Source organism: Lactuca serriola, chromosome 4 (assembly GCF_051521515.1).
Source record: "Lactuca serriola cultivar US96UC23 chromosome 4, Lser_US96UC23_V15, whole genome shotgun sequence".
NCBI lineage: Eukaryota > Viridiplantae > Streptophyta > Magnoliopsida > Asterales > Asteraceae > Lactuca > Lactuca serriola.
In genome coordinates, this window is record NC_136411.1 from 74,668,457 (window position 1) to 74,687,470 (window position 19,014).

The 19,014-nt window shown below is 33.9% G+C and overlaps 1 protein-coding gene and 1 long non-coding RNA gene across 3 annotated transcripts; both read right to left on the reverse strand.

Annotated features, from left to right (window-relative positions):
• Positions 1-7,806: 7,806 nt before the first annotated feature.
• On the reverse strand, positions 7,807-11,011 carry LOC145101908 (serine/threonine-protein kinase 12-like). 2 transcript variants are annotated; one of them, XM_079039219.1, is made up of 12 exons: positions 10,437-11,011; positions 10,194-10,268; positions 9,998-10,093; positions 9,820-9,905; positions 9,603-9,723; positions 9,279-9,358; positions 9,081-9,143; positions 8,869-8,987; positions 8,668-8,753; positions 8,451-8,572; positions 8,242-8,353; positions 7,807-8,158 (listed from the first exon to the last, which is right to left on the reverse strand). In XM_079039219.1, the coding sequence occupies exons 1-12, from the start codon at positions 10,752-10,754 to the stop codon at positions 8,069-8,071; spliced, it is 1,368 nt and encodes a 455-aa protein (XP_078895345.1). In that variant the 5' UTR covers positions 10,755-11,011; the 3' UTR covers positions 7,807-8,068. The 2 variants fall into 2 exon arrangements, with proteins under 2 accessions (XP_078895345.1, XP_078895344.1); XM_079039218.1 differs by having other exon boundaries at positions 8,668-8,756; positions 10,437-11,009.
• Positions 11,012-12,125: 1,114 nt separating this feature from the next.
• LOC145101909 (uncharacterized) lies at positions 12,126-15,080 on the reverse strand. The gene is made up of 2 exons (XR_013705914.1): positions 14,051-15,080; positions 12,126-12,581 (listed from the first exon to the last, which is right to left on the reverse strand). It is a non-coding gene; the product is annotated as an uncharacterized LOC145101909 (long non-coding RNA).
• Between the last annotated feature and the right edge of the window lie 3,934 nt (positions 15,081-19,014).

Here is a 19,014-nt window from a genome sequence, read left to right on the forward strand (position 1 = left end):
TCTAAGACGGATCACTTCAAATGAAACTCCTCTCCCGTTGCGGGACGAGTTTCCGGGTGAGCATCTCTTTTCCCTCACTCAATCTACTCCTTGGTATGCCGATATCGTTAACTTTTTGGACATAAAGAGGTATCCCGACACATTCACACGTGCTCAAAAAGACAAGTTGAAAAGTAATGCAAAATACTATGTGTGGGATGAACCTTAATTGTGGAAACATTGTCCCGATCAAAATCATTAGGCGATGTGTACCCCAACAAGAGCACCAATCCATTTTGCAATTCTGTCATGAATTTGCTTGTGGGTGACATTTCGTACCTAACCGGACCTTGAGAAAGGTCCTTGAGTGTGGATTATTTTGGCCCACCATGTCACGCGATTGTTACTTCTTTTGCAAAAGTTGTGAGCGGTGCTAAAGGACGGGAAACATTTCGCAAAAGAACCAAATGCCCCAAAATCCAATCCTCGTTTGTGAAATTTTTGACGTATGGGGGATTGATTTCATGGGCCCATTTCCCGTCTCATTTGGCAACGTTTATATTTTGCTCGCGGTTGACTATGTTTCTAAATGGGTTAAGGCCAAAGCCACAAGATCGGACGATGCCAAAACGGTTATCGAGTTTTTAAAGTCTAATGTTTTTGCGAGATTTGGTGCCTAGAGCTTTGATTAGTGATCGAGGGACGTATTTTTGTAACAAGATGATGGAGGCTTTATTGAAGAAGTACAACGTGACCCACCGTGTTTCAACAGCCTATCACCATCAAACGAACGGTCAAGCAGAGGTTTCGAATCGTGAAGTGAAGAGTATACTTGAGAAAACAGTGAATCCCTCAAGAAAAGACTGGAGTTCAAGGATTGATGATGCCTTGTGGTCCTATCGGACCGCATACATGACCCCGATAGGAATGTCCCCGTTTAGGTTGGTCTTTGGAAATCCATGCCATATTCCCGTGGAATTGGAACATCGTGCCTTTTGGGCGGTCAAACAATGCAACTTCAACATCGATGAGGCGGGAAGGCATAGGAAGCTTCAACTCCAAGAGTTGCAGGAGTTGAGAAATGACTCCTATGAAAACTCAAGAATTTACAAGGAAAGGACAAAGCTTTTCCATGACAAGTCCATTACTCGCAAACATTTCGAGCCGGGACATAGGGTTTTGCTTTATCATTCGCGATTGAAATTATTTCCAGGAAAATTGAGGTCAAGATGGATAGGTCCGTTTGTTGTGCTAAAAGTCTTTGAGCATGGAGCGGTTGAAATTCAAAGTGAAGAAACGGGGCAAATCTTTAAAGTCAATGGGCATCGATTGAAACCTTTATATGAAGGTTTTAATGCAAATGTCTTAGAAGTCATCCAATTGGATGCCCCAGTGTACTGAAATCAAGAGGGAAGCACGTCTCGCCAAAGACGTTAAAGAGGAGCATTTTTGGAAAACTAAAGTTTTCATCTTTTCTAGTTCCGAATAAATGTCGTAGATGGTTCATTTTTGGATTTAACATCTCTTCTTATTCCTTCTTGAGATAAAAGAATGTTGGATTTAAAGACTCGGTGTTCGTATTGGTCAAAGAGCTAAAAATTGAAAAAATTGGCGAAAATAACTCACGCGGTCCGCGTGTACTCGAGCTTCCGTCCGCGTGTTTATTAACACAAACTACGTGTAGTCCCTCAAGTGTCCGCATCCATTATCAGCAAACAGAAAAGTTTCAGCCTTATTCATGCGGTCCGCATGTACTCGAGCTTCTGTCCGCGTGTTTATTCACACGAATCGCGTGTTGCCTCCTGAACTGTCCGCGTCCATTTTCGAAGATCAGAATGTATCAGTTGAACTCACGCGGACCACGTGTACTCGCAGTCGCGTCCACGTGAGTTGTTGACCGACATTGACTAAGTTGTTGACCAAGTTTGACCGCGTCCATAACCCCCAAAAACCCCAGCTGGCCCTTCTTCCTTCCCACTTCTTCTTCTTCCTTCCTCTAACCTCCATTAGAGCACTCCCATCTCCACCACTAAAACTCAGTTTCCCGTCAAACCGCCGGTCGGAATTTCACGAGACCACCGCCATTCTTCACCAAATTCAGAGCTCTACAAACCCCACTAAAAAACCGGTCCGATTTGTTGCTATATCTCGAGGCACCACCACCACTCCATCGCCACTTTCTGGCCGATTTCCGGCCAACTCCGGCCACCTCTCGCGATTCTGACACCACCATTGTACTCCTCTTGGACAAGGCTACAAACCCCACCAAAAATATTTCCCAAAGCTCGCCAGAAAATTTCGCTGGAATTTCAAGCCATTGCCGGATTCGTCGGGTTTTCGTGGTAAATTGCTCCTCTCGGGATATTGAACAAAAGCTTAAAGCTTGGGGTGGAGAGTTGCAAGATTGTCAAATCCCGAATTTTCGCGCGCAAACTTTGAACTTTCAACAAAAACGGGTAGTTTCTTTGCTTTGTTTAATTGATCAAGATTCATGTCCGTTCATATGCTATTGTATCAAATGAATTTAGGAATCATTTCTTGCTTTGATTGTTGAATTGCTTTAGAAGTCCATAGGGAGTTAGTTGGTGATTTGGATTTACATATTGTTTGTTGAAATTATGGTTCGTGTAGTGGTTATTTTTCGTGCAGGAAGTCCATGTCTACATCTAGGAAGCGCCCGGCTGTTGCCCGAGGCAAATCCCCGACAAGAAATCAAAGCGATGCTCCCGATATCCCATGATTTTGGGATGTCAAGGCAGCCGAAAACTACACAAAGAGCTTGCCTAGAAAAGTTTCATCTACCAAATTTTTGTGCAAGCCCACACTTATATCACTTGGGGTTCTTGAAGGGGTCACCCAATTGTTCTGTAACATTGGGTGGGAAAACCTTCTCCCTCATGGCGCACACTTACAAGCTCCCCATTAGAGAGTTTCTCGCCGATAGCAGGTACGATAGCGAAAAAAAAGAAAGCCGCATTCCAACTTCTAAGGGACCGAAGGTACATCGATTTTGCAACGATAAACGACATCTTGGGCTTTCCTTCTTCAAACACATCCATAATTTCCGACGTCCTATGTGCCGAGTTCAATCACGAGACCTTTTGGACGGAAATCACCAGGGGTATCTTCTCGTGTTCCGGTCGGGATAAAGCAACCTCTATCATCCACTCATGCCTCCGCATTGCCCATCGCATCCTGGTGTGTATAGTTTTTGCCCGCAAAGAAGCCGTACAGGTCACCAAAAATGAGCTCTTCTTCCTTTGGTGTATGACGAGGCGTGAAAGGCCGCCAATCCCGGACTTTGCTTCATTCTTCTTCCACAAATGCGCCCACATGAGATCCAAGACGTCCGGTGATATTTGCATTGGGGGATTTGTCACACTTTTGGCTCGCGGTCTTGACATCGAGCTCCCTGATGAATTTCAGCCTGTTGACAGCAAAAATCTTTTAGATGAGCGCGCCCTCATAAACATGCACCACATCCGTCGCAGGAACAGGAGCAGCTTCACATGGTTTTGTCCTCAAGGGGTCGGGTATCTCGTTCTTCCCGACCCTCGAGTCACCAACTTCACCTTCCACGATCGCACTCAGTGGAGACTCGCGAGGACCATCATTCAGTCAGTCAATGAGGATGTGATCCAAGATCAAGATGATGACGAGATGCCTATGGATGACGAGCCCAGCGATGAGCCCACCCATGGTCCGCAGCACGCCCAGCCACAAGCCCCTCCCGGGTACTACCCGCTTCCCCCATATTTTTCCGAGCAGTTCGAGGCGCTTTGTGTCTCAAACCAAATCATGTCCCAACAAATGCAACATATGTGGGGGTGGCACTAATCCCAAAACCATTTTGAGAACGTCCCACTTCCGCCTCCCTATCCATACCCCCACCCACCCATCCTTATCCCCCTCCACCTTACCCTTACCCTTACCCCCAATACCTGTATCCTCCTCCTGATCCCCCGGTTTAGGTACTTTCGCCTCGCCCCCAGCCTTAAGGACAATGTTTATTTCTAAGCTTGGGGTGGGGTATTCCTTTTTTTTTTAATTTATCATGCATTTTAAATTAGGTTGCATAGCAGTTTAGTATAAATTGCATTCATAAATAAATAAATAAATAATAAAAATAAAAATAATATTTTTTTTCTTCTTTTTCATCTTTTATTTTTGCATAGCATTCAGCTTAGGGCATTAGTATTCATGCATTTTTGTTTTCTGTTTATTCTCACCTCTCTTGGATGCCATGGAACAGGTTCATAGTTATTGTATAATTATTGGTCCAGGATCTTGTTGCTATCTCACCCATCGAACCGGGACCACTAGCTGCAACTTGGGATTTCATACTTGGGATCAAATGCTGGTAGCTTAAAGGGGTAAGTGATCATGGCCAGGTAGTTTTCATGAAGAATTATGCATACAATACTAACGACTGTAGGATATAATATAGCACTGGATGTCTTACCCTTGCGGTCACTACCGCCGAGAGGATCACACTTGATCATGTTAGAACTGTTAGGATGAAGCACTGGTGCTTGTCCCCGAGTAGAATCCATATCTGTCCTCTTTACATCACCATATCTTTTTGCGATTTCCTTAGGATTTTAGAGAGTCTTTTAGTCCACATTTGGACATTTTCATCATTTTTGAAAAAAAAAATAACTTAATTACAAGTTTACAAAGGAGCTTACATTACATCTTTATGCTCCACACATGGTCATTTTCACACTTAGACCATTCAGATTATATTACTACCCTTTCGGTTCCACTTACACACTTTTGGGAACCAAATTTTGAGTAAAAGGGTTTTCTTGATTTCGATTGCTAATACATTACCTTTCAAGTATGGTGTTTTCTAGTATCTAAAAAAATCAGCTGCAACTATCTTAGACAAGTGGTCGGTTCAATTATTGAACAAATTTTCCAACATCTCGGTCATCCAGCGTTTGATATTCATTTATTTAGGATTGTATATTTGTATATAGATCGAGTTGTTTCTTTTCGCAAATTGGTGATGTTAGAGAGGCTGTTGAGTCGGATACTACGGGAGGTTCGGGTCAACGCTAAGTGAGCTGATTCCTACAACGGTGCCCGAGCGATTAAACCTAGTTACACATGAGAGAAGTCGGCAGACGTGAGATCAGAGTGTTCACTTAAAGAAGAGCTTCACCCGAGCACATCCAGTCGCTTTCTCCCTACTACAGATGTTATTCATTGTATGCATGTTCCATTGAGGCTGCGACTGACCATCACTCCTTACTCACCTAGAGGAGTTGTCCTGGCTGTGGTTTATGATCCCATTGTCATCGAATGAAAAAGTTGTGAGATAGCAGCGAGATCAATTCTGACCATGTTGACTAACGTTGAACAGGTTCCATGGTTCTATCCATTCTTTTTATTTTTAGGGTAGTTCGTCCCAAGTTCATTTTAATCTTGTCTTACTTGAGGACAAGTAAGGTTCAAGCTTGGGGTGATTTGATAGTTTCGTTTTTATTACTCTTTTCATAGTTTATTTCTAGTTAAAACCATCTCATTTTAGTCAATCTTCATGCATATTTTCTCTTTTTGTCATTTTTCTCCTTTACCGGGTGCTTTCTAGTCTTTTGAGCTTAATTGCAGGATTTACCGAAGACTATCTGTTATTGGAGGCTTAGAAGGATGCGGGACTTATGGAGGTATGTGATTTGCTTGTGGACTTGAAGTGGTGCGATTGGGTTTGGTGCTTGCGTAAAAGAAGAAATCAATTTGGATTTAATTTGTGGGCAAGGATGATGATGAGGCGACGCGGAATCAAGCTACAAGAAAATTTAAGGAGTATTGGGTCAATCATTAGAAGGCTTGGGAATGGCAAATGGGTCCTAAAGAGTTATGATTGTGGGTTGAAGTTGAAGAAGTGAAGATTGGGCTAGAATGCATGATTAATGGCCCAAGTCTCACATTCAGCGTGACCCACGCGGTCCACGTGAATTGCTCTGAGCTGATTTCGGGTTTGACTTGTTGACTCTATTTGTGGAAGTTTGGTGGGTGACTTTTGGCACCTTTTTGAATCTGGAATTCAACCCCCTTTTGCCGGAGATTAGAGCCATTTTTGGGGAGAGAGGACTTGAAGAACACACACCATATTCTCTCAAAGAGCTTTGGAAGATTTGAAGAATTTTTGGAAGATTAGTGTAATTTCCTTTCATCTTGCATCTAAGACAATGTTTGATACCACTAAGCTATATTGTTTTTCTTTTACTTTGGCCATGCTTGGCTAAATTTTCATTTGGTTGATTAGGGTTTAACCCATGGATGTTTATTTGCTTTGAAGACTTATCATTACATTTGTGTTTGATGTTTATGGGAATGTTTTCTAGTTAAACATCTTGTTGTGTTTATTTATCTTTGATCATGAGCTTGGATGAATGAATGCTTGTTTTGTTGATTAATTTCTTGGTTAAGTAATAGACCTTCAAATTAGTAAGCAACAAATGGTTTATATGTTTGTTTTCATTTCATTTAGACCATGGAAATGTTTCCTCCATAATGATAATGTAAGCATTTGATTATCTTTTGGACTTGGTCACTCTTACAACTTAAAGCTAATTCATTTTCACAAGATTTTATTCTTCCTTGATTTTGTGACTTCAATTAAGTAAATGTGTTAAGAGTTCCTCTAACCATTTTAATTTCTAAGAAGAGTTGAGGCAATTTTTGCTTATGAATTGCTATAGCCAAGTTAAACCAATTCACAAGTGTTATTCCATTAAGTCTAATGATAAGTCAATCATATCATCCATGAGGTGTTCCACAAAATCAACTAATTCCACTTCTTTGCATTTAATTCAATCTTCTACTTGTTTACTTGTCATATTTTCATTCTAGCTAGTTTTAATTTTTGTCAGACAATCGAAAGAACTAAACACCCCCCCCCCCCCAATTTTATTTTTTATTGTTATTTTACAAGTATTTTTACAAAGAGATTTTTCATAGAGTTATAAATTGAACCAATCTCCGTGGATTCGACCCCTTTACCACTATACACTATCTTAGTGTGTAAGATTTAGGGTTATTAATTTTGTTGTCATCGACAACCACCAAGAGTATAAACAGAAAACATTTTTAATATATAACTTTAAAATAAAAAATGATGAAACATATTTATTGCAATTTAATATCATATATATGATATTTAATATCCCTATTTTAATAAATGAATAGTGTTAATCTCCTTTTGACAAGTGTCACTCTAATACAACTCCCCATTAATATTATGCTATGTGTCATCTAGATATATTAGGCAACTGATTTCAAAATTCAAATTTACATTTTCTAATTATATGTTAAATATGAAGTTATAATAACTTTAAAATTTTAATATATCTCTTAATTAATAATAAATTTAAAATGATTTATTTGAAATAATTGATTAATAATTATATATTTTTATTATGAAAGTTTAATTAATTTTATAACCCGTGATTCCCACGGGTTATAAACTAGTTATACATATATAAGTATAGGGAGAATTTCTTATATGCCAAAAATTAAAACAAACAAAAAATTGACAAGTATATAATATTTATTTTTAAAATATCACAAAATGACAAATTGACAAATGTGAAAACTCATGAGAAATTGACATGTAACAAAAAAAACCAACGTCAATTATAGTTAGAGACATACCAAACATACATAGAGCAACCAAATTCTACGTAATGAACTGCTTTTACCTCTATTTATTTTTATACGTAACATATAACACTTTAACGATTACTTAAATTGTACTAATTAAAAAATTACTATAATAGATAAAAACAATAATCATAACAGATATATTGCTATAGCAAGTAAAAATGAAAGTATATTCACTAATATTGGCCATTACACTACTATCCCCTCGCACCCGAAGCAAACAATTTAACAAATAAAACACTACAAAAAATAATAATAATAATAATAATTAAAACCAGGCTTTACAAGGAAAAAAGAAAAACTTGAAACTTCAAATGCTCCAAACAGATTTCAATCTACTTTTAGAAACAAATTTAGATGCAACATTTGGGAGTTCATGTACATTTCAAAAAAAAAAATTGAAATTTTGTTGCGTAGTTTAAATCCAAGACGACCGGTTGTTTGTACTTGTATCGGAATCTTCTCCCTTGCACATTCCCATCATCCGGAAGCATCTAAACCGTTGGACCTACAGAAAGAACGACTTAATACAGCTATTTATAATGACCAGTGTTTCTTTTTTACTTAATACAGAAAGAAAGTCAGTGAGACCTTCCAATGCTTTTTTCGGTCAATGGAATTGTAAATTGATTCCAAGCGAACTATGATTTGTCTGAACGGCGGTCTCCTCTCCGGATTCTCATGCCAACACTCCTCGATTAACCTATATAAATATAAATATTATAAATTAAATAATCCGTTACATTTTTTGGTCCCTAAAGGGTATTTTCGTAATTTACAAAAGGAAATAAAGTACGTACTCTTTAAGCCCATGTGCATAACTCTTTGATGGAGCTTTAAAAGGAGGCCGTTCTTTTGCAGCATATAATTTAGGGACATCTCTTTCATTCATTGTAACAAATGGCTGGCATCCTTCAATCATCTTAATTAAATATTTTTTAAAAAAAAATTAATTGTCAATAAATCACACATAATAACAATAATATGAAATTTAAGTCTTTTAAAAAGATATAACACCTCTTGTAAAATTAAAGCAAATGAGAAAACATCCACTTTGGTATCATAGTCTTCGTTTCTAAACACCTCTGGAGCAACATACCTCCCTGCTGTAAAAGAAATTAAACAAAAAATTTTTAAATTAAAAAAAAAAAAAAAAAAAAAAATTGGTTTCTAAATATTAATATCTAATTTTTAAATAATTTAATAAATAAGACTCACAAGTAGTGTCTTGATGTGACATGGGCTTTTCGTGTTTAGCTGCGTGTGTCCCTTTGAGTAATTCGCTGACTCCAAAGTCAGCGACTTTCAGATGTCCAGAATCATCCCGCAAAATATTTCTGATTTATTAATAAAAAAAATATATTAAAATCTCATGTCGGAGATTAAAATTTTTTTATTTAATTTATTTTTTATTAGTAATAAAAACTTACGAAGGTTCAAGGTCCCTGTGAATGATTGGTTCTGGCTTGTTCTCATGCAAATAGCTCATTCCCCTGAAGAATAATATAAATAAATTGCATATAAACAAATTTCATTTCGTTTAAAACACATAATATATATGTATTTCAAATAGTAGATTAAAGTTTATTCATCTTTTTTTTTTAATATTAGTGTAAAAGAGAAACTACCTTGCAATATCCAAGGCATACTTTAAAGCTGTAATTGTTTTTAGTGCTCCTTTTCTTTTCAAAAATGCTCTAAGATCACCCTGAAATATTGCATAAAATTAAATATGGATTTAAAAAAAAAAAAAAAAAAAAAAAAACAATTGGCATGTAACTTTCATCGAACATAATCAATTAATTAATCATGCTCCAAAACCAATTCAACCAAAAATTATTTTAATCTTTTAACTTCTAGTTGAACAAAATGGAACACATGAAGCCTTATGTTCTAACAATCATGGGATTTTGGGTATTATTGGAAATTATGAAAAAAGAAAGGTAGAGTGCCTTAGGTAAATATTCAATCACAATCATCATTGGACTACTTTGAGTTACAGCACCCAAAAACTGAACCACATTTGGATGCCGGATCTTTTGAAACAGATCAAGTTCATCCCTAAATGCCCTCCTGAAAGGAAAAAAAAAATCAAAAATCAAAAAGAACATATAGAGAATTATAGATAAAAGTCATAAAACCACAAAAAACAGTTTGTTGGTGACTCACACTTTCTCCTCATCGGTAAAAAGTTCATCCCCAAGCTTTTTAACAGCTACTTGTGTTCCACGCCATGAAGCTATGGCAAATGTTCCCTAAATAGATACATATAGACAAATAACAAATGCATATTTCATACATACATATTACCAATTTAACATAAGTAAATGAATCTAAGATGATTCACCTTGGTGATGTCCACGCTGTTTGTGAAATCAAGCTCTTTGGCATCGATTTCATATTCAGGAATTTCACGAGCATTGTTGACATGCATTGGAGCTGTCTGAGTTTTTCCATTGTTGAGAACAGAAAACGAGAAAAGGAGGTTTCAGAAGATCTGATAACTAAAACTTCAAGAAAAAAACACAAAGAGAAAAACTTGCCAGATGCTTGGCACCATGTTTCTCCAAGAGTTTGACAACGCCATGGTTTTTATAATGGATTGCATCTGCAAGAGGCTGTTAAAGAAACATCTGAATAAGTGTAAACAACGAAAAAGAGAAGCATAAATGGCCAAACCCTACACCGGATGAATCATATAAAGGAACAAAATTCGAAGCAATTTTGTGTGAAAATATAATGAATCACAAAACACTGATTGTAAAGTGTAAACCCTCGAATCATACCGTGCTACCCCATTTATCTTGGGGGTCAATTTCAGCGCCGCGCTCCAGCAACAATTCAGCAACATCAGTAAACCCTTGACAGGCTGCTACATGCAAAGCTGTACGATTATCAATATCTTTAAAATTAACATCAGTTCCTGAATCCAAGAGCTTCTTAATCCCTTCCAAATCGCCTTCACTCGAGAAAAACATCAACCTAACCCTAGGATCAATCGCCTCCAATCCATCATCTGAATCGGAATCCGAACACGAAACCGTGTCAGGCGCCAACGACGATTGTTTCCCCAATGTAAACCTCACTTGTGGCTTTGAAACCATCGTTAACCCCAGTCAATTGATAGAGACGACTCAAAAAAAAAAAAAAAAAAAAAAAATTCCTCTTTCGAAATCCCGTAATAAACTCTAATGGTGAATTGAATTTTGCCTCGAGTACGACATGAATAAGCTCGAAACACAGAAAGGAATAAAACACGAAAGACACAATGCGTGAAGTTGGTGAATAGTGTCAAAGGCTCAAAGCGGCTTGCAGGAGGAAGAAATGAAAAGAATAAATCAAATGCGCGTAAAACCCAAAAGAACGGCTGAGACATTGACTTTTTTTCTTGCTTACCTATTTCATCAACTTGCTTTATTCCCTTTTTAATTTAATTGTTCTTAAGCCATGTAGTATAACGTTTTTAATATTACACATAAACAAATAATAAAGTCGAATATTTAGCATAGAGTTTAATGGTAGGAAACAAATAGAATAGTTACCAATCGATATATTATAGTCTATCTAGTTCAAAATGTTTCTAGGTTCATTCAGGTTTCGTGTATTAACATGAAGATTCATTGAAATAAAATAGTCCTCCCTAATAAATAAAGATCTTTTTAACACATGTCACATTCTTATTTATTTTGTCACATGCAATTTTATGATTATTTTAAATTAATTTTTATTCCAAGTGTCATTTTATTAAATACAAATAATATTTAAATGCAATAATAAACGTATATCAATTTTATTAATGAACTTTCATTCTAATATCAAAATTATTAAATTAAACATTCATTAATTTTCTTTATTTATTTATCTAGATTATTTGTTTAAATTTAAAAGAGAAAAAGAACACTATAATTTTTGTAATTCAATATTTTCTAAATTTTCTTATAAAATTAAACTTCTCAAATGTTTAAAATTTTGTGTTTAATTTTTATTTCAAATAGATCCATATAATACATGGGTTATACACCGAGTATATAATAGAATGTCATAATCATTTTCTCTAGGGATAATGAATTAAGTTTTTCAAAAAATAAAAAACCTTTCACTTTAGGTTCATTACAACCGAAACTTTAAAAAAAAATTAGGGTGCTTTTTTTTATAAATTTTTTTCCAAATTTCCACAATAATTTTGACAAGGCGATTGGTTGATTCATTTTTCTAAACAATTTTTTTTTAAAAGGTGTTTTTCAAATTGAATGTATATTTGAAAAAAATAATTTTTCCAGTTTTCCAAAATTTGTAAATTTTTTGAAATGAAAAATAAAAACTTCATTCATTTCATATTTATTGAAATGTAAATATACGTATTTATATTTTTTAAAAACATAAAAAAAAACGTATTTATACTTTTAAAAAATATATTTATTCTTTCAAAACATCTCCCTATACTAATAAAAGAGTAGTTTTTTTTGTTCTTGTAGTTTGGTCAAATTCGCACATTCAATTCAACCTTTGAAAATTTGACAAGATACATCCTTGTGGTTTAAAGAAATTACACTGCACATCTTTAATCCACTTAAAAAGACCATTTTAACCTTACTTTTATATATTTTCTTTCTTATATATATAAAGACCCGTTTGCACCGGTGCCTCCAAAATCAATTTCACACGGTTGCAACACTGCCACGTAACCCACCAACCAATCGACACAATTTATCATTATGTCGACTCAATCCTTCGTGTTCTGTTCTCCTTCATCGTCTCCCTTCTGCACATCAACATATCCACCAATTCCCCATCTCCTCCAACAACCTGGCCGACTTCATCCTCAACAAGAAATCTGACCATATCATCCCCAAAAAAAGAACCTAATTCCTTCCGCAACTACTAAGAGCATACAACCAGTGAGATGGGTTTGGAGAAATACATATGTTACCCTGTTAAAGACAAAGAGATTAAGTAAATTGACACGTTTTTTCCCACCGATTCCGGAGAACGATGCACTCAACCAACATGACCTCTAATGTGTGTGTGTGTGTATATATATATATATATATATATATATATATATATAATTGTTTATTTTTTTATATTTTACTGCTAATATTATATTTTATTTATTTATATTTTTTATAATTTGTATAATTTTTTAAAATTATATTCCATAATATTTTTAATGTTTTTTATATTTTGTCCGTTTATATTTTTTTGACGTTTTATTTTAATAATTTTTCTAGGTTTTGTTTTTGATGTTTTGTTTGAATATATATTCTAATGTTTTTTTGATCTTTTATTTTTTTATATATGTGTAAAGCTTTTTATAAATATTTTTTGTATAAAAAATATAAAAAGGTTAGTTAAATGAGAATATGATTAACACATATTATGTATATAATTATTTATTTTAATAGGTTATTGTATATGCTAATTGAAATTCAAAATGAGTGTCAATGGTTTCGAGCTCAATTTTTTTAGATTTAGATTTTTTTTTTTTTTTACATTTCGTTTGAATAGAAAATGCTAATCATAAATCATATAAATCAAACATATGTGTCAGTGTTTTCTACTTCATTTTTTATTTTTAGAAATTATATTCGGTTTCGAGTTATATGGTTTTCCAATTAGCTTTTATATAACTTGAAACCTCTTTTCGAATTTCAGTTAGTCTATATATTAATCTTATTAAAAATATAATTTTGTACCTAATCTAAATTAATAATACTCACATTTAACAAACTTTTTTTTTACAATTTTTACAATAAGTATAAACAAACAAATCGTCAAAAAATATTAAAATGTATTCAAACAACACATCAAAAAACTAAAAAAAAAATTATTCAAAAATATAAACGAAAAAAAATTTAAAAACATTTTTTGGTGTGTTGTTTGAATATATTGTTTAATGTTTTTTTACATGTTTTTTGTTTATATTTTTATGATGTTTTTTGAATAATTTTTTTTTTAGTTTTTTGGCGTGTTGTTTGAATACATTTTAATTTTTTGACATATTGTTTGTTTATGCTTATTGTAAAAAAAGTAAAAAAAAAAAAAAGTTCTTTAAATGTGAATATTATTAATTTGGATTAGGTAAAAAATTATATTTTTTATAAGATTAAAAGATAAACTAACTGAAATTTGAAAAAGGGTTTCAAGTTATATAAAGGCTAATTGGAAAAACCATATAACTCGAAAAACGAACATAATTTCTAAAAATAATGAAGTCCAAAACATTGACACATGTGTTTGAGTTATATGAATTCTAATTAGCATTTTCCATTCGGAACGAAATGTAAAAAATGTGTATGAGTTGCAAGATTATCGAAAATCCAGGTAAAAATTGTCACTTTTTGAATTATGCAGGAACTCTATCCCATTTCCAAAAACAGCTTAATATGCGGAACTCTACCTCATTTGCGAAACTAGGCAAAAAAAAGTGTAAATTCGTACAAACTGCAGGGACCTGATACGTAAATTCCTCTGTTTCTCAGAATTTTCAGCCCAATTGCGAAACTTGGTAAATTCTGACCATTTACTGAAACATCAGGGACTCACTGCGAAAATTCTATTCCTTTTCTTCCAAAATGTGAAAAAGCAGTCCTAATTTCGAGTATAATTACAAACTGTCAAACCATCGAAAGTTTCAGGGATCAATTCGTAACTTTTATATCTTCTTCCCCAATCTACATGTGCCAGTCGACTTCAAAATCAATCAATTCAAACTCATCGACAATTAACCCTTCCAAGTCGATGCTTAACATAGAACTCAGTTTGACCTGTAACCATTCGATCATCATTTCTTCTTTCCCAGATCAACAACTACATCAAATCTAAATCAACCATCTAACCAATGTAAATTCTCCAATTTCAAAGTCTAAACAAAATGGCTTAGATCCCATAGCTGTCGACAATCAATCCATGCTTTCGACATCAAAATTACCCAAGTCGATTTCCATGATACAAATAAGAATATCATCACCACCTTCGAAACTCTATAAAGGACCATCAATCACGATTCCAAAATCAATATCAACACAATTTCAAACCATCATCAAGTAATATCAGTCAACTTTTGATTATCGATTCCAAACCAAATCAGTTGCACAATGAACGAACACACAAAAACGATTTTGACTTTCTAGTTTGACTTTTCGAATTCGTCAGTCGACAAACACAAATCGACAACCTTCAAATCGATCCTTAAGATTTCAGTTCTTCATCAATCAACGGAATCATCAATAGAAAAAACTTGTGATTGGACCAAATCAATATCCGTATTTGACTAATAAATCAGATCGATTGAATCAATTTGAAAAAAAAAATGAGAATCAAACAGATAATGAAATATGATGACAGAAACGAGATCAATCATCAACTGTGAATCAATGATCTAAACGAGACGTAATAATATGAACAGAAATCGTGAGCCAAAGATAATCGCGAAAGAGAAACATCGTCAAAGCATTTGAAGTCACAGATCAAATATATGTCGGCTGAAGAAAATAAGATTGGGCTTCGAAAATTGTTTCGAACAGTAACAAACTTATGTGATTTGGGCTCCTAACAAGGACCGAATCATTCAATTAAGAACAAAATGTTTGGGCCTGATCAAAAAAATAATAATTGGATCAACAATTTGGTTGAAACGAATTAGATCCAATCGAGTCAAAATGATCAAAATTGAAAAATGAAACACACGAATCGAAATCATTGACGTTTTGGAATCCATTTGAGAATTTGAGATATCTTTTTGACAAATCGAGTTCCATTTTCAACGAACCCATCAAATTTAGAAGATATTGATTCATTTGTTGAAACCAGAAAATCTCCAATTTGAACAGTATACCATCCACTATGCATGTTGTACAACTCGTTCTTCGTGTTCTTTAATGATCCAAGAACATCTTCATAAGAACCGCCAATACTTTTGGGTTTTGACTTCAAATTCAATGCAACCTTTGAAAATTGTTGCTATGGAACCCAAATTTGCTTCACCATAACATTTGATGATTTTTGTGAGTAAATCCGCTTGTTTTTGCGTTTAATCTTTTTCTTTAACATCTTTTTGCATCTTGAAGATTTGATTTCATGAACAAACCCACTTCCCACAACTTCAATTTTTTGAGTTTGAATCAAATCTTTTGGAGTTTGATACTTGTGAATTTCTTGGATCACCGGCTTCCGATAAGAAATCATTCCTTCAAACAAATCACAAGAACCAGAATATCATCGGTTTGAACTCCAATCGAGCAAAAAACTTTTTTATATTCATGAGAATCAACTTGAATCTTCTTATCATGAACTCCAAGAACATCATATTGAACTCCATTGTCATGAACTTCAACAAACTTAAGAGCACGAAGATCATTTGGGTTTTCAATTAGACAAATGTATTTCTTATTAAACAAATCTCTTTCTTCTCTTTCCTTTTGATTTCTACTAAGGACTAATATGGATAAAGCAATTTTCATCAACCATTCAATCTTATAAAGTGATTGAAATATCAAGCTTCCATGATCCTCCTTCAAACCTCCACAAGAAACCTTATTACTCCACGAAATCAAATCGCTTAACAATAACCCATAAAATTGATCTTCATTGACTTTGTATTTGATATCTTCAACGATCACAATCCAAGAATCATATGGCAGATCCACCATTATTACAAGAACTTGAAAATTTCTAGAGAGAGAAAGCGATTTTGAATGAGTTTTCTAGAGAGAAAAAGTAAACATCACTTGAATACTAGTGAAGAAAACTGAATTATGAATAGAATCAAAGATGAATTCGATTTCTAGAATCCAAAGATCAAAGGTAAAAAATGAATCACTAAATCTAGATTGCCACCATGGATCAATTCTTGATCCAATCAAGAACACCTGCTCTGATACCAATTGTAGTGGTGTTGATTATGATGACATGTGCGGAATAAGAAAGATCTAGTGAATCATCATACAAATCAAGAACATATGGAGTAAATAAATCTTTTTAAGCTCATATTAGATCTAGAATGAATATACAAAGTGGGTCTTGAAAAAATTCTCTCTCTAGTCTAACACTCCAAATGATTTCGAACATAATGGGAGTCACTCACTTTCTATTTATGGGAAAGATTCAACTCATTTACACATACAATAGGGTAAGCCTAACACTCCACATCCAAGCGTGACCTTGCACCCTAACAGAAGCCATTGACACTCGTTTTGAATTTCGGTGAGCCTATACAATAAGCCTATTAAAATAAATAATTATATATCTAATATGTGTTAATCGTATTCTCATTTAACTAACTTTTTTATATTTCGTATACAAAAAATATTTATAAAATTCTTTACAAATATATAAAAAAACAAAAAATCAAAAAAAAAACATTAAAAGATATATTCGAACAAAACATAAAAAAAAAATAGAAAAATTATTCAAATAAAACGTCAAAAAAATATAAACGAACAAAATATAAAAAAACATTAAAAATATTCGAATTAAAAATTTTAAAATACTATATAAAACATAAAAATATAAATGAATATAATTTAGTAAAATGGTCATTTTAAGTAGATTAAGGATGTGCAGTGCAATTTCTTTAAACCACAGGGATGCATCTTGTCAAATTTTCTAAAGTTGGTTTGAATTTGCGAATTTAACTAAATCATAGGTACCAAAACTGCAATTTACTCAATTTTAAATTTAAATTTCTCACTCTAATTACTAAATTAATAACATTAAAATAAAAAAATAAAATAAAATTAATACAGATTATCAGGTGATATAATTTCTTGTATTTATTTGAATTAATAATTATAATTTTATATAACTAAAAACATCTCTTAATTAATAATTGTTTAAAATAATTAAATAATAATATTTAATCTTTACTAAGAAATTTAATTAATTTTGTAACTGTGGTTTACTGTAACGCCCGCAGATTCGGGCTAGTCAACTTAGAGATAATAAACGTTAAAAATAACTTTTTGATAGAATATTATTTAGGATAAATAATCTTAACCAAAGTTATAGCAAATGTCACAAGGATTACGTACAACTAAAGAACGTTAAAATCCGGCTTATAACGAAGAAGTTATAACTCGTCGACGTTTCGCGATTACAACGACACGGCTCTATGTAACGTAAAAAGTGAATTTTTTATAAATTACTTTTTAGCCTTAGTAATCTAAACTAAAGTTATATTAGACATTAAACCAAGAGCGTGCATATAGAGAACGTCTAAATCTGACTTCGTAAAAGGAAGTTATGATTTTTCGAAGTTTCAGCGTAGCAATATACAACTCAGAAATCGAATTTAAGATTGGTCAATTTTTAGCCAAAATTATCTAAATGAGAATTTAAGATCTCATTAATATGAGTTGAACGATAAAAAAACAGTCAAAAACAGAGTATGTATGTAGAAGTTATGAATTTTACACGGTCGTTAACAGTGTAATTTTCTCAGACTGTTAAATTTAGAACCGGTCAAGAATTAACCGATGGAATCAAAAGGAAAGTTGTAGATCTTGTCAATACCTATGCGTGGATATAAAGAATGTCAAAAACAAAGCTAGTATGCTAAAGTTATGAATTTTTTAAGACTGGCTATTTTACTTGCGTCCTAGGCCACGTGTCAGCACCAGGCGAAACCTTGGTGCCTACATAAGACTCACGACGTGAGAGGCATGTCTCACGACGTAATAGACCCCTAAACAACTGTTAGGTGCATTTTGTGCACCTTTTTGCACATGTTTTTGTCCCTTAGTATGCATCTAATTAGCATAATTATTCTTCATTTGCCTTGCATTTCATAATGTTTATGTTATTATCTAGAACGACCTTATTTGCAAACTTTCATGTTGTTTTCAGGTAAACCAGGGGTTGGAGCGTGCTTTTGGAGGTGCCAGGGAGCGTTGGTGAAGATTGTGGGATGATCGGGCAAGAATCGGAAGAATTGAGAAAATCAAGTTTGGATCAGCATCAAGAGCTCAACACGGGGAGTGTTGGGTTTGTACTAAAAGATCAACACGGGTCGTGTTTGACCAAATCATGAGTTGTTGACTTCACTGAACATGAACCGTGTCTATTTAGCCTATTTGGACACGGGTCGTGTTGGACCAGCTGGGCATTTTTTAGCATTGTATTTTAAAGTTGGAATCGAGGATTGAAGGTTATGTTTTCACTCAACACGACTCGTGTTGATTTACTCTATTTTGACATGGGCCGTGTTCGACTTAAAAACTGCATTTAGACAGTTTTTCCTATTTTGCTTATGTCGGGAATTGAGTCGTTTTGGGGGGTAGCAGAGCATTATTGGAGAGGAGAATTCGAAGATTTTAGCAAGGGTTTGTCCGTTAATCATTTGGAAACATTAATTCTAGTTTTTGT